The following is a 14,445-nucleotide window of genomic DNA, read 5'->3' as shown; positions in this document are numbered from 1 at the left end:
TCCCAAATGCTCTCTCCCTGAAAGCTGCTGACAGAGCTTTGGCAAAAGATCATCCTCCTCTTGGCTGATAAGCTAAGCCCTGTTTTATATTTAACTCACTCCGGCGCAGGAGGGGTGGAGTGAGGGATGCGTTGTTTATAAGAGGAGCCGTGACAATATTCTCGTCAGTCTTCTTCCTCCAGCTCAGCCCCTCTTCTGGAGTCCTTACTCCACCCCCTTGTTTCCACATTCATCCTGGAGTGGCTAGTGGGAACGTGAAGGGAGAGGGAAAGACGCAAGAAGCCAGAGAGAGGTTTGCGAAAGGCAAAAGCCGGCTGCCAAGCCAGGCAATTACTTCCAACTGGAAAAGGACTGCTGACGTTAGTTAGTTACATTTAACATCCTTTCATGTGTAACATTTGACTTTGGAAAGAAAAATGTTCTTGGAGGAGGGATCATCTTGGGAAGGCTCTAAGAGATACTGCATTAAGACGAAACATGTGGCCATTATCTGTGTAGTGGTGGTGGCTGTCGGATTAATAGTAGGACTTTCTGTGGGTCTGACCAGATCATGTGACTCTACAGAGAGCGGACAGGGCACGACCCAGGCTCCTTCCCACCTGCCTCCCGTTACCAGCCCTCCACAGGACCAGGGGGTCTGCCCTGCCAGTGAGGATGAAAGCGGAGGCTGGAAAGATTTCAGGCTGCCGGACTTCATCAAGCCAGTGCACTACGACCTGGAGGTGAAGCCGCTGATGGAGGAGGACACGTACACCGGCAGCGTGGACATCTCCATCAACGTGAGCTCACTCACCCGGTACCTGTGGCTACATCTCCGGGAGACGAGGATCACCAAGCTCCCGGTGCTGAGGAGGCCGTCTGGGGAGCAGGTTCAAGTCAGGCAGTGCTTCGAATACAAGAAGCAGGAGTATGTGGTGGTGGAAGCAGAAGAAGAGCTCGCGCCCAGCGCTGGCGAAGGTCTCTACCACCTGATCCTGGAGTTCGCCGGCTGGCTGAACGGCTCGCTCGTGGGATTTTACAGAACGACATACGTGGAGAAAGGACAAACCAAGTAAAATAAAAGTTTTTTGCTACGTTTTTCCAGAGCTTTTATCTTTGCTTTCCGTTTCTCTTCCTTTCCTTTACTCTTTTCACCTTTCACTTATTTGCATGGTCTGATCTTTATTTAAACTTGACTTCATTTCTGCCTGTTCCTCTGGGAAGCAAAAGCTCTTGCCCTGTTGTCTTTTCAAAGCTTATCACAAAATTGGAAACTATTGAATGAGGTGCACGGAGTCCAAAAAATCAGTGTAAGTCCTTTTCATCAGGAAAAATCATAATATACTGCATGTTATCCTTAATGTTTATATAAACTGCCTGAAACTTTAAAAAATATTATGTTTTTGGTAACTTTCACTGGTGATATTTGTGGGCTATATGGCAATGATTTTAAGCTGAACTTTTAAAATATACTAAATTTAAGTGAAATCAGTAAATATCAATTATAATTTTTTGTTTTATTGGAGACTGAACATTGAAAGAGTATATAAAATTCATGTAACTGTCTTTGTTGTCACTTAAGAAAGGTACGGCTGTGTCTTCTTTTTATCTCAAATGGCCAGAACTATGTTTTACTCAATAAATACTCATTGAGTCCATACATCAGTAGTAGCACATGGATAAATCTTTGGGCTTATTATCTATCATGCAGTATGCAGTAATTATGCTCAGTCTTTTGTGACAAAAAAGATATATTAGGCAATTAAGGACATAAAAATATCCCCACACACAGAGCCCTCCAAGTACACCTGTATATATATTTGCATTCCCTGAGACAGTTACTTGTCTTTCATTTAGTCAGAGGCTATTACTTAGAGCTATGTCAAAGACATACTGTCAGTGAATTAAAAAAACTTCACCCTGTGGGCATGGTTCTTGCATATGAGAGGAAGGTTACACCTGAGGTACCACCGAACTTGAAACTGTTTTGACTTTTACCTACTTAGATTCCGAACAAGTGAATAATGGAGAAACGTTAAAATTTGGCAACTAAAACCAACGTTGGCAACTAAAAACGTATAAGCAAATCTTTGACACTCAATCAAACTTGGTATATACAATAAAAAGTATTTACATTCTTAAAAAAAAAAGAAAAGAAACCTTATGTCACTGTTTAGAGAAAGTTTAAGGCCAGCCCTCTAAATATCCCTATGTTGTTTGAAGCATTTTATAGAGCAAAGCAAATCTTTTGGTCAAAATGCTTCCTGTTGTTTATCAGAAAGACCAAGGGATTAAAAGAAAAAATTTAAACATTCTTATTGTGTAGTATAGTATTAAACTGAGTAGACTAGAAATGATAGTTTGAAAAAATATTTAGAGGGATCATGTTTATATAGATACACTCTTCTATATACTATAGAATAAAGTTTCTTTATTGTTTACATATTTTTCTGTTTATAAAAATTACAAATGTTGAAAGCATAGAAATTATAAAAAGGAAAATCAAAAAAAGTATAAATAATTTCACCATCCAGTGGTAAGCCCTGTTAACATGCTAATGTATATTCTAATTTTTTTAGGTAATCAAAATTGTAATTAAATTACCTCTACATATCTCTCCATCCATATGCCTTTTAACTGAATATATTGTAAGCATTTCCCTTTATTAAATATTTTCAAGAATCTGATTTTAAAGACTGAGCAATATTCCACTGCAGGAATGCATTGTTATTTTTTAAAACCAATTCACTAATGCTAGACATTTGAGTAGATTCCAGTATTTTATTACTATAAACAAGTCAGAAAGAACATAGCTGTAAGTACATCTGTAAGTGTACTTACAGTGTATTTCCTTGTGTTCGGATGTAGTCTGAAAAATAAAATTGCTGGGTCAAAGTACAAATATGTCAAGAAACTTGTAACATTTATTTTGGTTAGTTATCTCATAAAATATGTTAATGAGACATTCACTACAGAAAACTTGAGAAGCAAAAAACTTATAAGAAAAAAAGTCCATATATAACCCCATCACTCAAGTATAGTAATTGTTAGTATTTAGGCAGATAGTTTTCTAGTCATTTTTTTCTGGACACAAACATAGCATTATTATGCTTTATATAGTGTTGTGTAACATGTTTTTACAATATATCAACACTTTAACATGTTATTTGGTGTTCTGTAAATGACTTAATGGATACATGATGGTCCATGATATGAATATAATGTAATTCAACTTTCCCATTAGATTTGGGTGCTTAAATCGCTCCCACTTTTTTACCTACAAACACCTATAAAATGTAATAAACAGCCTTTTAAAAAACTAGGAATAATATTTTCTCATATTTCTATAGGAAAATTCTTAGGAAATTGGCTCAAACTATGTATGTATGAGCACATGTGTGTGTGTATATACACACACCTACATATATATAACACATGTGCATGTACTTATGTATATGTATCTCCAAACTGACTTTCAAAAATATGTCCCAAATTACATTTTCACAAACAATAAAGTACCAATTTCTCTAACAATAAAATGATTTAAGTGTTTGCAATTGGGTAGAGGAAAAGGAATATCTAAAGATATATCTACCTCTAAAGAATATCTACCTTCCAGAGATTCTAAAAATCTGTTAGTGTAAAGTGAAAACAAGTCAAAACTTTTAAATGATTATTGCTAAGAGTTTAAAACTGCTTCTTGGGTTGTGAAAACAACAAAAATTGCATCTGAGTAAAGCCATCAAAATACTTCATAAAAATTCTGTACACTATAGGAAGGCCAAAAAATAAGGAACACAGTTCCATTCATAAGTTTCTGTTATGTATTTCAGAAGCATAAAAATTACTGTATGCTAACATATATTATTCATTCTGAATCTTTGGATTATTTTACCATATGAGCTAATTTTATGATAAAATATATACTTGAGAGCTGACATTTTGAAACTTAGCTGTTTTAGTTGAGAAAATACTCAGAAATACTAAGTGACAGCAAGCTGAGGGGAAGGCCAGTGGTCAGCTAGGCTCCCTGGAGGACTGGTGTCCCCGAGTTTGTCTGTTTTCATTGGTAGCAGTTGAGGTTCTCACATTACACAGGACGCAGCCAGTTCTGTACTGCATTCATGGTTTTGGAACGATTCTGGCACATACTCGGTAACCTCATTTAGGCTCAATGGAATACTTTTTGTTTTTCTATTATGAAATATTTCAAGCATATGAGAAATTGTTTTCTTTCAAGCTTGTGAATAACGTTTTGACAATGCAGGTCTCCAGTGGGTTTCATCTACAAAATGCAGAGAAGAGCCACAAGAGTGAGTTCAGGGGGAATAGCAGCCTTCTTTCATATTATATAGTGAACTTTGTCATATTTGATGCTCATACAATTTCAAATGCCATCAGAGTAATACATTTTTATGTATACTGTCAAGATTATATTTTCCAGCTTTTCTGCCTTATTGTCAAATTAACTCTGGGATTGAGTATGTGTGGTATGGGATATTACTGTCGGAACCACAGTGCAAACTAAACATAAGTGCCCTCAACAGAAACCAAAATTACTTGATTTCTGCAAATACAACAGAGACTTGGACTTCATAGAAAGGAGACAACTATCTGAGCTTTCCGTCAAAGTTCAGAGGCAAATGGAGACTTGGAGAAGAAGGTAGAACAAGTTCAGGGTTCCCTAGCTATAATAACCATAGCATCTCACTGGGGACAGAGTTGTAGTGAGGCTTGGGCGGAGAAAGTTTGAGAAACTTGACAGCCACTTTTTCTACCGTCTGGTCTGTTCCTTTGGGTCTGAGGAAAACCACTTCAAAGGACTGAAATCTTTGGAATGATTTCCTGCCCACATCACTAAACCCTCTTAACACTCTCAACAGTTACGTAGGATTCCCAGTTACTCTTTTCTCAGAGTTCCCCTCTACTCACATCTCCAAACTATATAACAATATTCCCTTCTCTCTAAGGTTCAGCATTTCCTTTTCTACATCTGGATTGCTCTTACACAGCATTTCCTAATTATCTGTTCCACAGAGTTCTAGTGGCATGAAGGTATTAATAGATATTGCCAGAAAAAAAGAGCAGAGTTATTCTGTGGCCAAGGTTGTTTGGGAAATAATACTGAATACAAAATGATTTTTTTTTTTTAATGGTGGGACTTTTCAGAGACTTTTATATTATAAAGTTCATGACAACCTCTAGAAGCTGCCATAATATGCCGTTTCCCAACCACATGACTGTGGAATCTTCCGTGGCCCCTGAGAGTAGGGTCTCTGTCTCTCTTGTTCACTACCTAGCTCACAGAGAGAACTCAACTATTACTGAATGAATATATAGAAGCATTTTCACGTAGGCTGTCACATGACTAGCATGCTCTGGCAAATGCTGGGATCCACTGCATCGCCACAGCTTCTTTCCTGTAGAGGAACCCAGTTTCCACCAATGACACCTTCACTTTCCCACTAAGCATGGAAAACTTCTTTTGGTTCTTTTTCTCCCCATCTCATGTCAAAGCCAAGAGGAGCTGATAAAACCTATTTTTTTGACTTAGGAATGCCATCTTCAAACTTTAAGGACTGAGAATCATTGGAATTGATAGGAATTACAAGAACTTAAAAGAAGGACAGACAGTTTTCAGTTTGGGTTTTCTGGGGTTTTGGCAGAGGATGAGACAGATAGCATCACTGGCTCAATGGACATGAGTCTGAGCAAACCGTGGGAGACAGTGAAGGACAGGGGAGCCTGGTGCGCTACAGGCCATGGGGTTGCAAAGAGTCGGACATGACTGAACAACAACAGTGTTGCTGGGATTGAAGATGAATTTTGATGTAATGGTGGGATTTCAATAGGCAGAGACAAGTAATGTAAAAAGCAGGCAAAAAGGAAAGGCACTACGTCAAAAAAGCAGATTAAGGAGAAGAAATACCTTTGTAGGAGAGGTTTATTTGGAGATGCTAGCTAGAGATAAGTCTGGAAAACCCATTGGGAAAAAAAGTAAGGATAATTAATTAATGAAAGGCATTATGCAGAAAAGGTTAACCCATGACTATTTACATGGGGAGAAAAGAACTAAATCTATACATGAGTACATGAGAGAAACTGCAGGTGTCCAGGAAAGAGATGATAAGGATCAGGTAGGACAGTGACTTCAGGACAGACAGAAGAGAATACAATGAAGGGAACAGCCTGGAGGCAACATAGTCAGGACTGGCAGACTAACTGGCTATGGGGAAGAGATGAGCTAAAGTTACAGATCAAGGATGCTCCAGAAGTCTGATCTGACAGCCCACCTTTCACTGACATTAGAAACAGAAGAACCAGGTTTAGAAGGGAAGGTCATAGTGTCAGATGTGCTGAATGTTAGATATCTAGGAAGAGATGTCTAGAAGATATCTGGATAAATAAATCTGAAGCACAAGGTTAGGACTTGGGATAAAGATGTAAGAGTTAAGTGGAAACATGGCAGAAAAGAAATCAGTGGGATGGTCATAAATAAGGGTGCGTGTGTATGTGTGTGATATCCTCACACATGGATATGTATCCTCACTGTAGTTCTGATCTTGAAATTTTAACTGTATGTCAGTTTATTCATTATATTCTTAGATTGATGTGTTAAGTTATTGGTATGCCCATTATCAATAAAGAACAGATTTGGCAGGGGGAGGCCTTGTTTACTTGTTGCAGGATGCATAGTAATTTCCTTTATGTTGGAAGCACGGAAACAAAAAGAAATTTTACTTGAGTGTCCTCCATTTAGAAAAAGAGCTGTTGGAAAATAAATTAAAATAATTAACTGGTTCAAACCACCATAAAAATAGGTTGGAGTCTGGATAATAATCTAAATGGGTTGTTTTGCACCAATCAGCTCCCGTACTTAATTCTGGAACCCTGTACTAAGTCTGCAGTGAAACTTAGTTGTGGCTGCCTCACCTGCATCAGAAGTCCTTCATTTAAGTTTTCACCTAGACCTTGCTGTTCATTTGCTGGCTCAAGTTATTAAACTACTGAACGTAGCCCGAGAGCCTTCATTGGAAACAGTGTGCCAGATGATTTATGAGGCAGTCAAGCAGCTGTTTTATTTTAAGTTGATTCCAAGTGAACGGCTTGGTGCTTGCATCATCACTTCCTCTCCCTTCAGCTTTCTCTGAGGTTTCCTTAATCTCACCCACTCAGAGAAGTCAGAGGAATGCCTTCCCTTTTGTAAAACTAACAAGCTACACAGAATTATATTTTTAATGTGCTGGGTCTAGTAAGTGACTTATTAACATGATGTGGAGAGGCCCCTGTAGAAAAATGGTTTACCTCAGCACATTTGCCTAGCATTATAATTATTCAGGACATACCCAAGAGTTACTCCTGAACATACTGTGATTAGCCAGGCTTTTTCCATTAAATTTGCAAAACAATTCATCTAATTTTAAAAAGAAGCTTTTACCACTGAATAAAACCCCTCCAGAGAAGCCATTGTCCGAAATGGTTTTGTAAGGCTATCTCATGTACATTGTTTTCAAATTTGCATATATTTAGAAAACTTTAGTAACTCTGATGGAATTTAGCATATACAAATAGGGCCTTTTTAAAAAACTGAAGAATACTTGATTTATAATATTAGTTTCAGGTTTATAGTATAGAGATTTGATATTTTTATGGATTATACTCCATGTAAAGTTACTATAAAATATTGGCTACATTCCCTGTGCTGTACAATATATCCTGAGAGCCTGTTTCATTCATAGTGGGCTACACCTCTTAATCCCCTGCCCTTATCTTGCCTCTCCCTGCTTCCCTCTTCTCACTGGTAACCACTAGTTTGTTCTCTATATCGGTGAGTCTGTGTCTGTTTTATTTGTTGTTGCAAATAGCAGGCTCTCATTCTTTTTAACTATTGAACAACAGTCACTGTATACACACACACTCTGCTAAGTCACTTCAGTCGTGTCCGACTCTGTGCGACCCCACAGATGGCAGCCCACCAGGCTCCCCCGTCCCTGGGATTCTCCAGGCAAGAACACTGGAGTGGGTTGCCATTTCCTTCTCCAATGCAGGAAAGTGAAAAGTGAAAGGGAAGTCGCTCAGTCGTGTCCGACTCTTCGCGACCCCATGGACCACAGCCTACCAGGCTCCTCTGTCCATGGGATTTTCCAGGCAAGAGTACTGGAGTGGGGTGCCATCGCCTTCTCTGACACACACACTACATCATCTTTATCCATTCATTTGCTGGTGACTCTTAGGCTGTTTCCATATCTTGGCTATGAACGTTGAAGTGCATCTATCTTTTCAAATTGGTGTTTTCACTTTTTTTCCAGATAGATACCCAGGACTGAAATTACTGGATCATATGGTAGTTCTATTTTTATTGTTTTGAGGGACCTCCATGCTGCTTTCCATAGTGACTGTACCAATTTACATTTCCTCCAATGTCCTACCAGGGTTCCCTTTTCTCCACATCCTTACCAACATTTATTATTTGTATTTTTTGTATTCCTGTTGTCAATGTGGTGTATCACATTGATTGATTTATGGATCTTGAACCATCCTTCCATCCCTAGAATAAATCCTACTTGATGGTGTCTGATCTTTTTTATTTACTGTTGAATTCAGTTTGCTAATATTTGGTTGAGGATTTTTATATCTATATTCATCTGAGATATTGGCTTATAATTTTTTTTGTACTGTTTTTGCCTATTTTCAGTATCAAATTAATGGTGGCTTTGTGGAGTGAATTTGGAAGTGTTCCCTCCTCAATTTTTTAAGAATATTTTGAAAAGGATAATATTTACTCTTCTCTCTATATATATTCTATACTGGTAGAATTCCTCTGTGAAGCTTTCTAGTCCTGGATTTTTGCTTGCTAGGAGTTTTTTTTTTAATTGGTCTATTTCAGATTGTCTATTTGTTCCTGATTCAGTCTGGAAGATTGTATGTCTCTAGGAATTTATCCATTTCTTCTAGGTTGTCCAATTTATTGCTTTATGCTTTATAGCTGTACATAATATTCTCTCATGTTTTTTAATCTGTTATATTGGTTATAATTTCTCTTCTTTCATTTCTTACTTTATTAATTTGTGTTCTCTCTCTTTTTTCTTGGTGAATCTGGATAAACATTTATAAATTTTGTTTATCTTTCCAAGGAACAGCTCTTGGTTTTTTTGATTTTTTTCTATTTTTTTAGGTTTCTGTTTATTTCCTTCCTGATCTTTATTATTTCCTTCTTTCACTGACATTGGGCTCTGTTTGTTCTTTTTCTTTCAGGTTGTTTATTTGAGACTTTTCTTGTTTCTTGAGGTAGGCATGTGTTTCTATAAACTCTCTTAGAACAGTTTTTGCTACATCCTATAGACTTTAGATAGTTTTTGTTTTCATTTGTCTCAAGGTATTTTCTGATTTCCTCTTTGATTTCCTGATTGAAACATTGGGTTTTTTAGTAGCATGTTTTTTAGTCTCCACCTGTTTGTGTTTTTTCTCATTCTCATTCCTGTGAATGATACCTATAGTTTCATAATGCTGTAGTCAGAAAAACTGCTTGATATAATTTCTGTCCTCTTAAATTTGTTTAGACTTGTTTTGTGGTCTAACATACATCCTGAAGAACATTGCATGTACTCTTGAGAAGAATGTGTTCCTGTTTTTGGATGTAATATCCTATGGATACATATTAAGCACAACTAGTCCAAGGTATCATTTAAGATCACAGATTTCTTAATGGTTTTCTAATGATCCTATCTGAATGACTGTCCACTGAATCTAGGAATTTTTACTTTTAGAAGAGGGTTTTCCCCATAAAATCACATTGTAAGAAACGCCACGGGAAGAAGGAACCACCCCTATGGACCGTTGAACAGGGCCTTTTATTGGGCGGTCGCTCTCGGGCGGGTAAGCAAGAGAGTGAGGGGGGTCTGCAAAGCAAAGGGAGTCAGCGGGGTAAAGGGAGTCTGCGGGGGAAGGGAGTCTGCGGAGTCTGCGAGGTGTGAGGGGTGGGGAAGGGGTTTTATAGCCCGGGCCGGGGCTCCCATATAAGGAAGAAAACACGGGCTCAGCGGTGATTGGTGTCCAAGGGCTCCGTGTCAGCTCCTGATTGGACGGCGAGGGCTTTGTGTCGGCTCCTGATTGGTCGGCTTGGTTGCCGGCCCGTCTCCGGGGTGTGTCTGCAGCGCCCTCTGCCGGGGCATGTCCCGACATGCCCGGGCATGCCTCAGCACGCCTGACCTTTCCCTGACCTTTCATCCTGACCTCGCCCTGACCCTTAATCCTGGCCTTGCCCTGACCTTTCACACATAGGCTCTGAACTTAAAAAACAGACAAACAAATAAAATCCACATTTCGTAGCCCTTCTGGTTGATGAATGTCACTATATGTATACCAGTGTAAGTCCAGATCACTATGACTGAGTGGGACTTGCTGTAACTAACATTTGCTGACAGGACCACCAACATGGACCAAAATACCACACAGAGATCTCACCAATACTGTCCCATTTCTTTTCCAAAGGTAGGCTCTGATGTACTGTAATATAATAAGGCATCTTTCCCCTACGATCAAGCACAATCTCTTTTAAAGAGAGATTGTAAGCAAAGGACGGAAAATTCTTCTTTCTCTTAGATGCTTAGGAGTACATACTGTAGCATAGACACTGAAACCAAGTATTTGAAAACCTACCCAATGGCTGTTGCTTAGAACAGTATTATTCCACTCCTTCATCACGTCACCTCCCACACACATGAAGGTGCATGCACATGCACATGCTCATGTGTGCACACACACACACATACATGGTCTCTCTCTCTCTCTCTCATATTCCCAAATTAGTGGGCTGGCTTATTTCTGAGATGTGACTAAACCGAAACATTCTTGCAGAGAGTAACTTTTCCTTTTCTTTTGTCTGAGAAAGAAATCAGAATCCAGAAGAATTCAGAAGAAAAAAGCACCTGACTAAACATGGAGTTGGAGCTAATGAATCTTATTATAAACCCACAGTATTCTGGGAAAGTGTATAGGTTTCTTTACGTTCTGATGTATTTGAGATTCACACTTCCCTTGTAGCTCAGTCAGTAAAGAATCTGCCTGCGGAAGACCTGGGTTCGATCCCTGGGTTGGGAAGATCCCCTGGAGAAGGAAATGGCAACCCACTCCAGTATCCTTGCCTGGAAAATCTCATGGACAGAGGAGCCTGGTAGGCTGTAGTCTATGGGGTCGCAAAGAGTTGGGCATGACTGAGCGACTAACACTTACTTAACAGTCTCAGGTGTTAGAAACTCCAATTGACTAGTTAAACTGTTATCATCACAAAAACTAATCAGTAATACTGGGACTTTTTGGATAACTTTCTGTTTTGAAATAATTTTAAACTTAACAGGAAATTTATAATAATAATACCAGGAATGTAGGAACACAACCAATGGTTTACATTTTGTCCTGTTTTCTCTCTTCCCTACAGCCCCACATCTCTGTCTCTCTCTTTAGACTATGTTGAAACATTGTCTCTCTTTACCTCTTCACATTCAGTATATATTTTTAAAGTACAGAACATTTTCTAACATAAACCACAGCATTGATATAATTTTTGTGACGCGTTCTGGTTCCTTTTATTGGAGAGTGGTAAGTTATGACCAACCTAGATAGCATATTAAAAAGCAGAGACATTACTTTGCCAACTAAGGTCTGTCTAGTCAAGGCTATGGTTTTTCTCATGGTCATGTATGGATGTGAGAGTTGGACTGTGAAGAAGGCTGAGCACCGAAGAATTGATGCTTTTGAACTGTGGTGTTGGAGAAGACTCTTGAGAGTCCCTTGGACTCAAGGAGATCCAACCAGTCCATTCTGAAGGAGATCAACCCTGAGATTTCTTTGGAGGAAATGATGCTAAAGCTGAAACTCCAGTACTTTAGCCACCTCATGCGAAGAGTTGACTCATTGGAAAAGACTCTGATGCTGGGAGGGATTGAGGGCAGGAGGAGAAGGGGACGACAGAGGATGAGATGGCTGAATGGCATCACTGACTCAATGGGCGTGAGTCTGAGTGAACTCCGGGAGTTGGTGATGGACAGGGAGGCCTGGCATGCTGCGATTCATGGGGTCGTAAAGAGTCGGACATGACTGAGCGACTGAACTGAACTGCACTGAATGGGAACTAGTTGTGCTCACTGCTACAAGTGTGTTATTTCTTCTAGTCCTGTTCAGCAGACAAAGATAGGGAATACATGTCTTGTATATATTTTTATATCCATTTACATATTTACCAAAAAAATCATTGAATTTACACTGATCCTTCAGTTACAGTTCAGTATCAAGGTCTGGTCTCCTTTCTTTTTTAAAACAAATTTATAACTCTCTTCCCCAGCAGTGAGAAACCTGCCTTCTGTTATCTTCATTTCTTTTTTTTTTTCATTTGCTCAAGCTCAGTATACATAAAAGTTTGTTTTTCATTGCTAATTCACATCACTGCAACAATCCAAACCTACTTACTGGAACTCAATATTGATCTACAGTTATTTTAAGATAGATTTTATACATATTAAATGCACAAATCTAATGGGAACTAATTTAATGAATTCTGAGGAATGTACACATCTTTGTTAATCATACCCATAATAAAGTATACATTTTTTTCAATCATCCCAGAAAGTTGTCCCCTTCAGTCAATAGTATCCCAAAAGACAGCCCTTTTCCAGTTTTATTTTTCACAGATTAGTTTTTTTGGCTAAGTTTTTAACAAGTAATTTTTATATCCAGAGAGTGTTTAAAGGAACTTCAAAAATATTTTAATTTCTTGTAGATGAATGTTGACCTATGACATATTAGTTTTTACATAAATTATGTATATATTGCATCCTTGAATCCAAATAAAGTGCAGACTTTTACCATGGCCTCTGCTTGATCATTTAGTCCTTCCAGTTCACTGTACTTCAGCTACTCTGGACATCTTTCCAGTCCTCAACCACAGTAAATTCTCTTCCACTTTAGCAACTATGTTCCCTCTATTAAAGAAACATATTTTCCTTAATCTCCACCTATCTGGAGTTTTCTCATCACCTACTGCAAGAGACTGTCCCTGACTATTGTACCTTATATTGCCCACCACTTTTCCGGGGTCATTCTCTGTCACTTTCCTTGTTTTATTTCCTACACAGCTCTTATCACTCTGCTTATCTATCTATTCTTTGTTATTTCCTCAGTACGTAGAATGATACCTGGTAAATGTATGTGTGTGTCTGAATATGAAAGAGTGAGTTCAACAAATATTTATTGGATGAATGAAGGCTGCAATAATTTGTTATCCTGTACGAAATACCTTCATTAGTCCCAGAGAATTCTGAAGCACAAAATATTTTTCTTGTACAAATTATTAATGAATATGTCAACCTTTCCGTTTTACACTTTTTACTCTGCTTAGTCTTCAAATGAGCAAATGTACAATCTTACTGTACTATAACTACATATAAAAAGTATATATTCATTGATTTTTTTTGGAGCAATTACTCAAAAAATAGTCCCACTTTGAAATGATGGAAACATTATAAAGTAACATTTTAGTTTAATAACGCATAGGCCTAGTTAGAGCCATAAAAGAATCCTGTCTCTTTCCAAAAAGGGTTTTAAATCTGGCCAAAGGTTGCTTCACTGGGAGACTGTTCAGGGACTGCTTTTCATGGAAATGAAACTAAGGGTTTTGTCCCTGGTGTAACATAAGTAAGAAAGAATGTGCTATTAGGGACAGGATCTGTAGACTCTAGAATATACTCCTCTAGTCCATGACAGAACACAGCTGTTCACACTTACAAGGACAGCTACAAGCAAGCCTTCAAGTTTGGCTTTGTGTTTATCTACTTGTCACTTGATAGCTGTAGGATGGAAAGAATAATAGCACATAAATTGGACTGATTTTTGCTCATCACAGATTTTTAGTTATGGGACCAAAATATTTAACTACTCATATAAAATACCCAAAGCAGTTTCTGAATTTTCATTTGTTAACCTAAAAATTCCAGTAAAGACTTTGAGAACTATTTGATAGATTTCTGGATGGACATTTGCTTTAAGAAATGCAAGAGTTGATTACATAGTTGATTGTTTTATATGGGAATAGAGGCTGTCAGAAGAGGCAACATGTATTTTGCTTGTGTGTTTGTTTCTAAGGAGCATAGCAGCCACTGATCATGAACCAACAGATGCCAGGAAATCCTTCCCTTGTTTTGATGAGCCCAACAAAAAGGCAACATATACGATATCCATTGTCCACTCCAAAGAATATAAGGCACTTTCAAATATGCCAGTGGAGGTGAGTATTTTAAATTCTTTTAAAATTTATGCAGATAGTTTGTTTATAATATCAATTTCCTGATTTGCTATGAGAGAACCCACTGAATTCTAAAATAAATGTACTCTAATAGCTTATTTAGAGGCTTGAAGATACATTTGGGCAATCTCTTGTCTTTGAGTACTAGATGTCTTTATTTCAAGATTTTA

The 14,445-nt window shown here is 38.1% G+C and overlaps 1 protein-coding gene across 1 annotated transcript in view; it reads left to right on the top strand.

Annotated features, from left to right (window-relative positions):
- Positions 1-416: 416 nt before the first annotated feature.
- The window catches only part of ENPEP (glutamyl aminopeptidase), an 80,377-nt gene continuing 66,348 nt past the window's right edge, over positions 417-14,445 (top strand). Inside the window, exons 1-2 of the mRNA XM_052642137.1 lie at positions 417-1,051; positions 14,116-14,257. Coding sequence (XP_052498097.1) covers positions 417-1,051; positions 14,116-14,257 — 777 coding nt within the window. The remainder of the gene's footprint in view (positions 1,052-14,115; positions 14,258-14,445) is intronic.

Source organism: Budorcas taxicolor, chromosome 6 (assembly GCF_023091745.1).
Source record: "Budorcas taxicolor isolate Tak-1 chromosome 6, Takin1.1, whole genome shotgun sequence".
In the NCBI taxonomy this organism is placed as follows: Eukaryota; Metazoa; Chordata; class Mammalia; order Artiodactyla; family Bovidae; genus Budorcas; species Budorcas taxicolor.
This window is presented reverse-complemented; position numbering and strand designations above follow the sequence as displayed.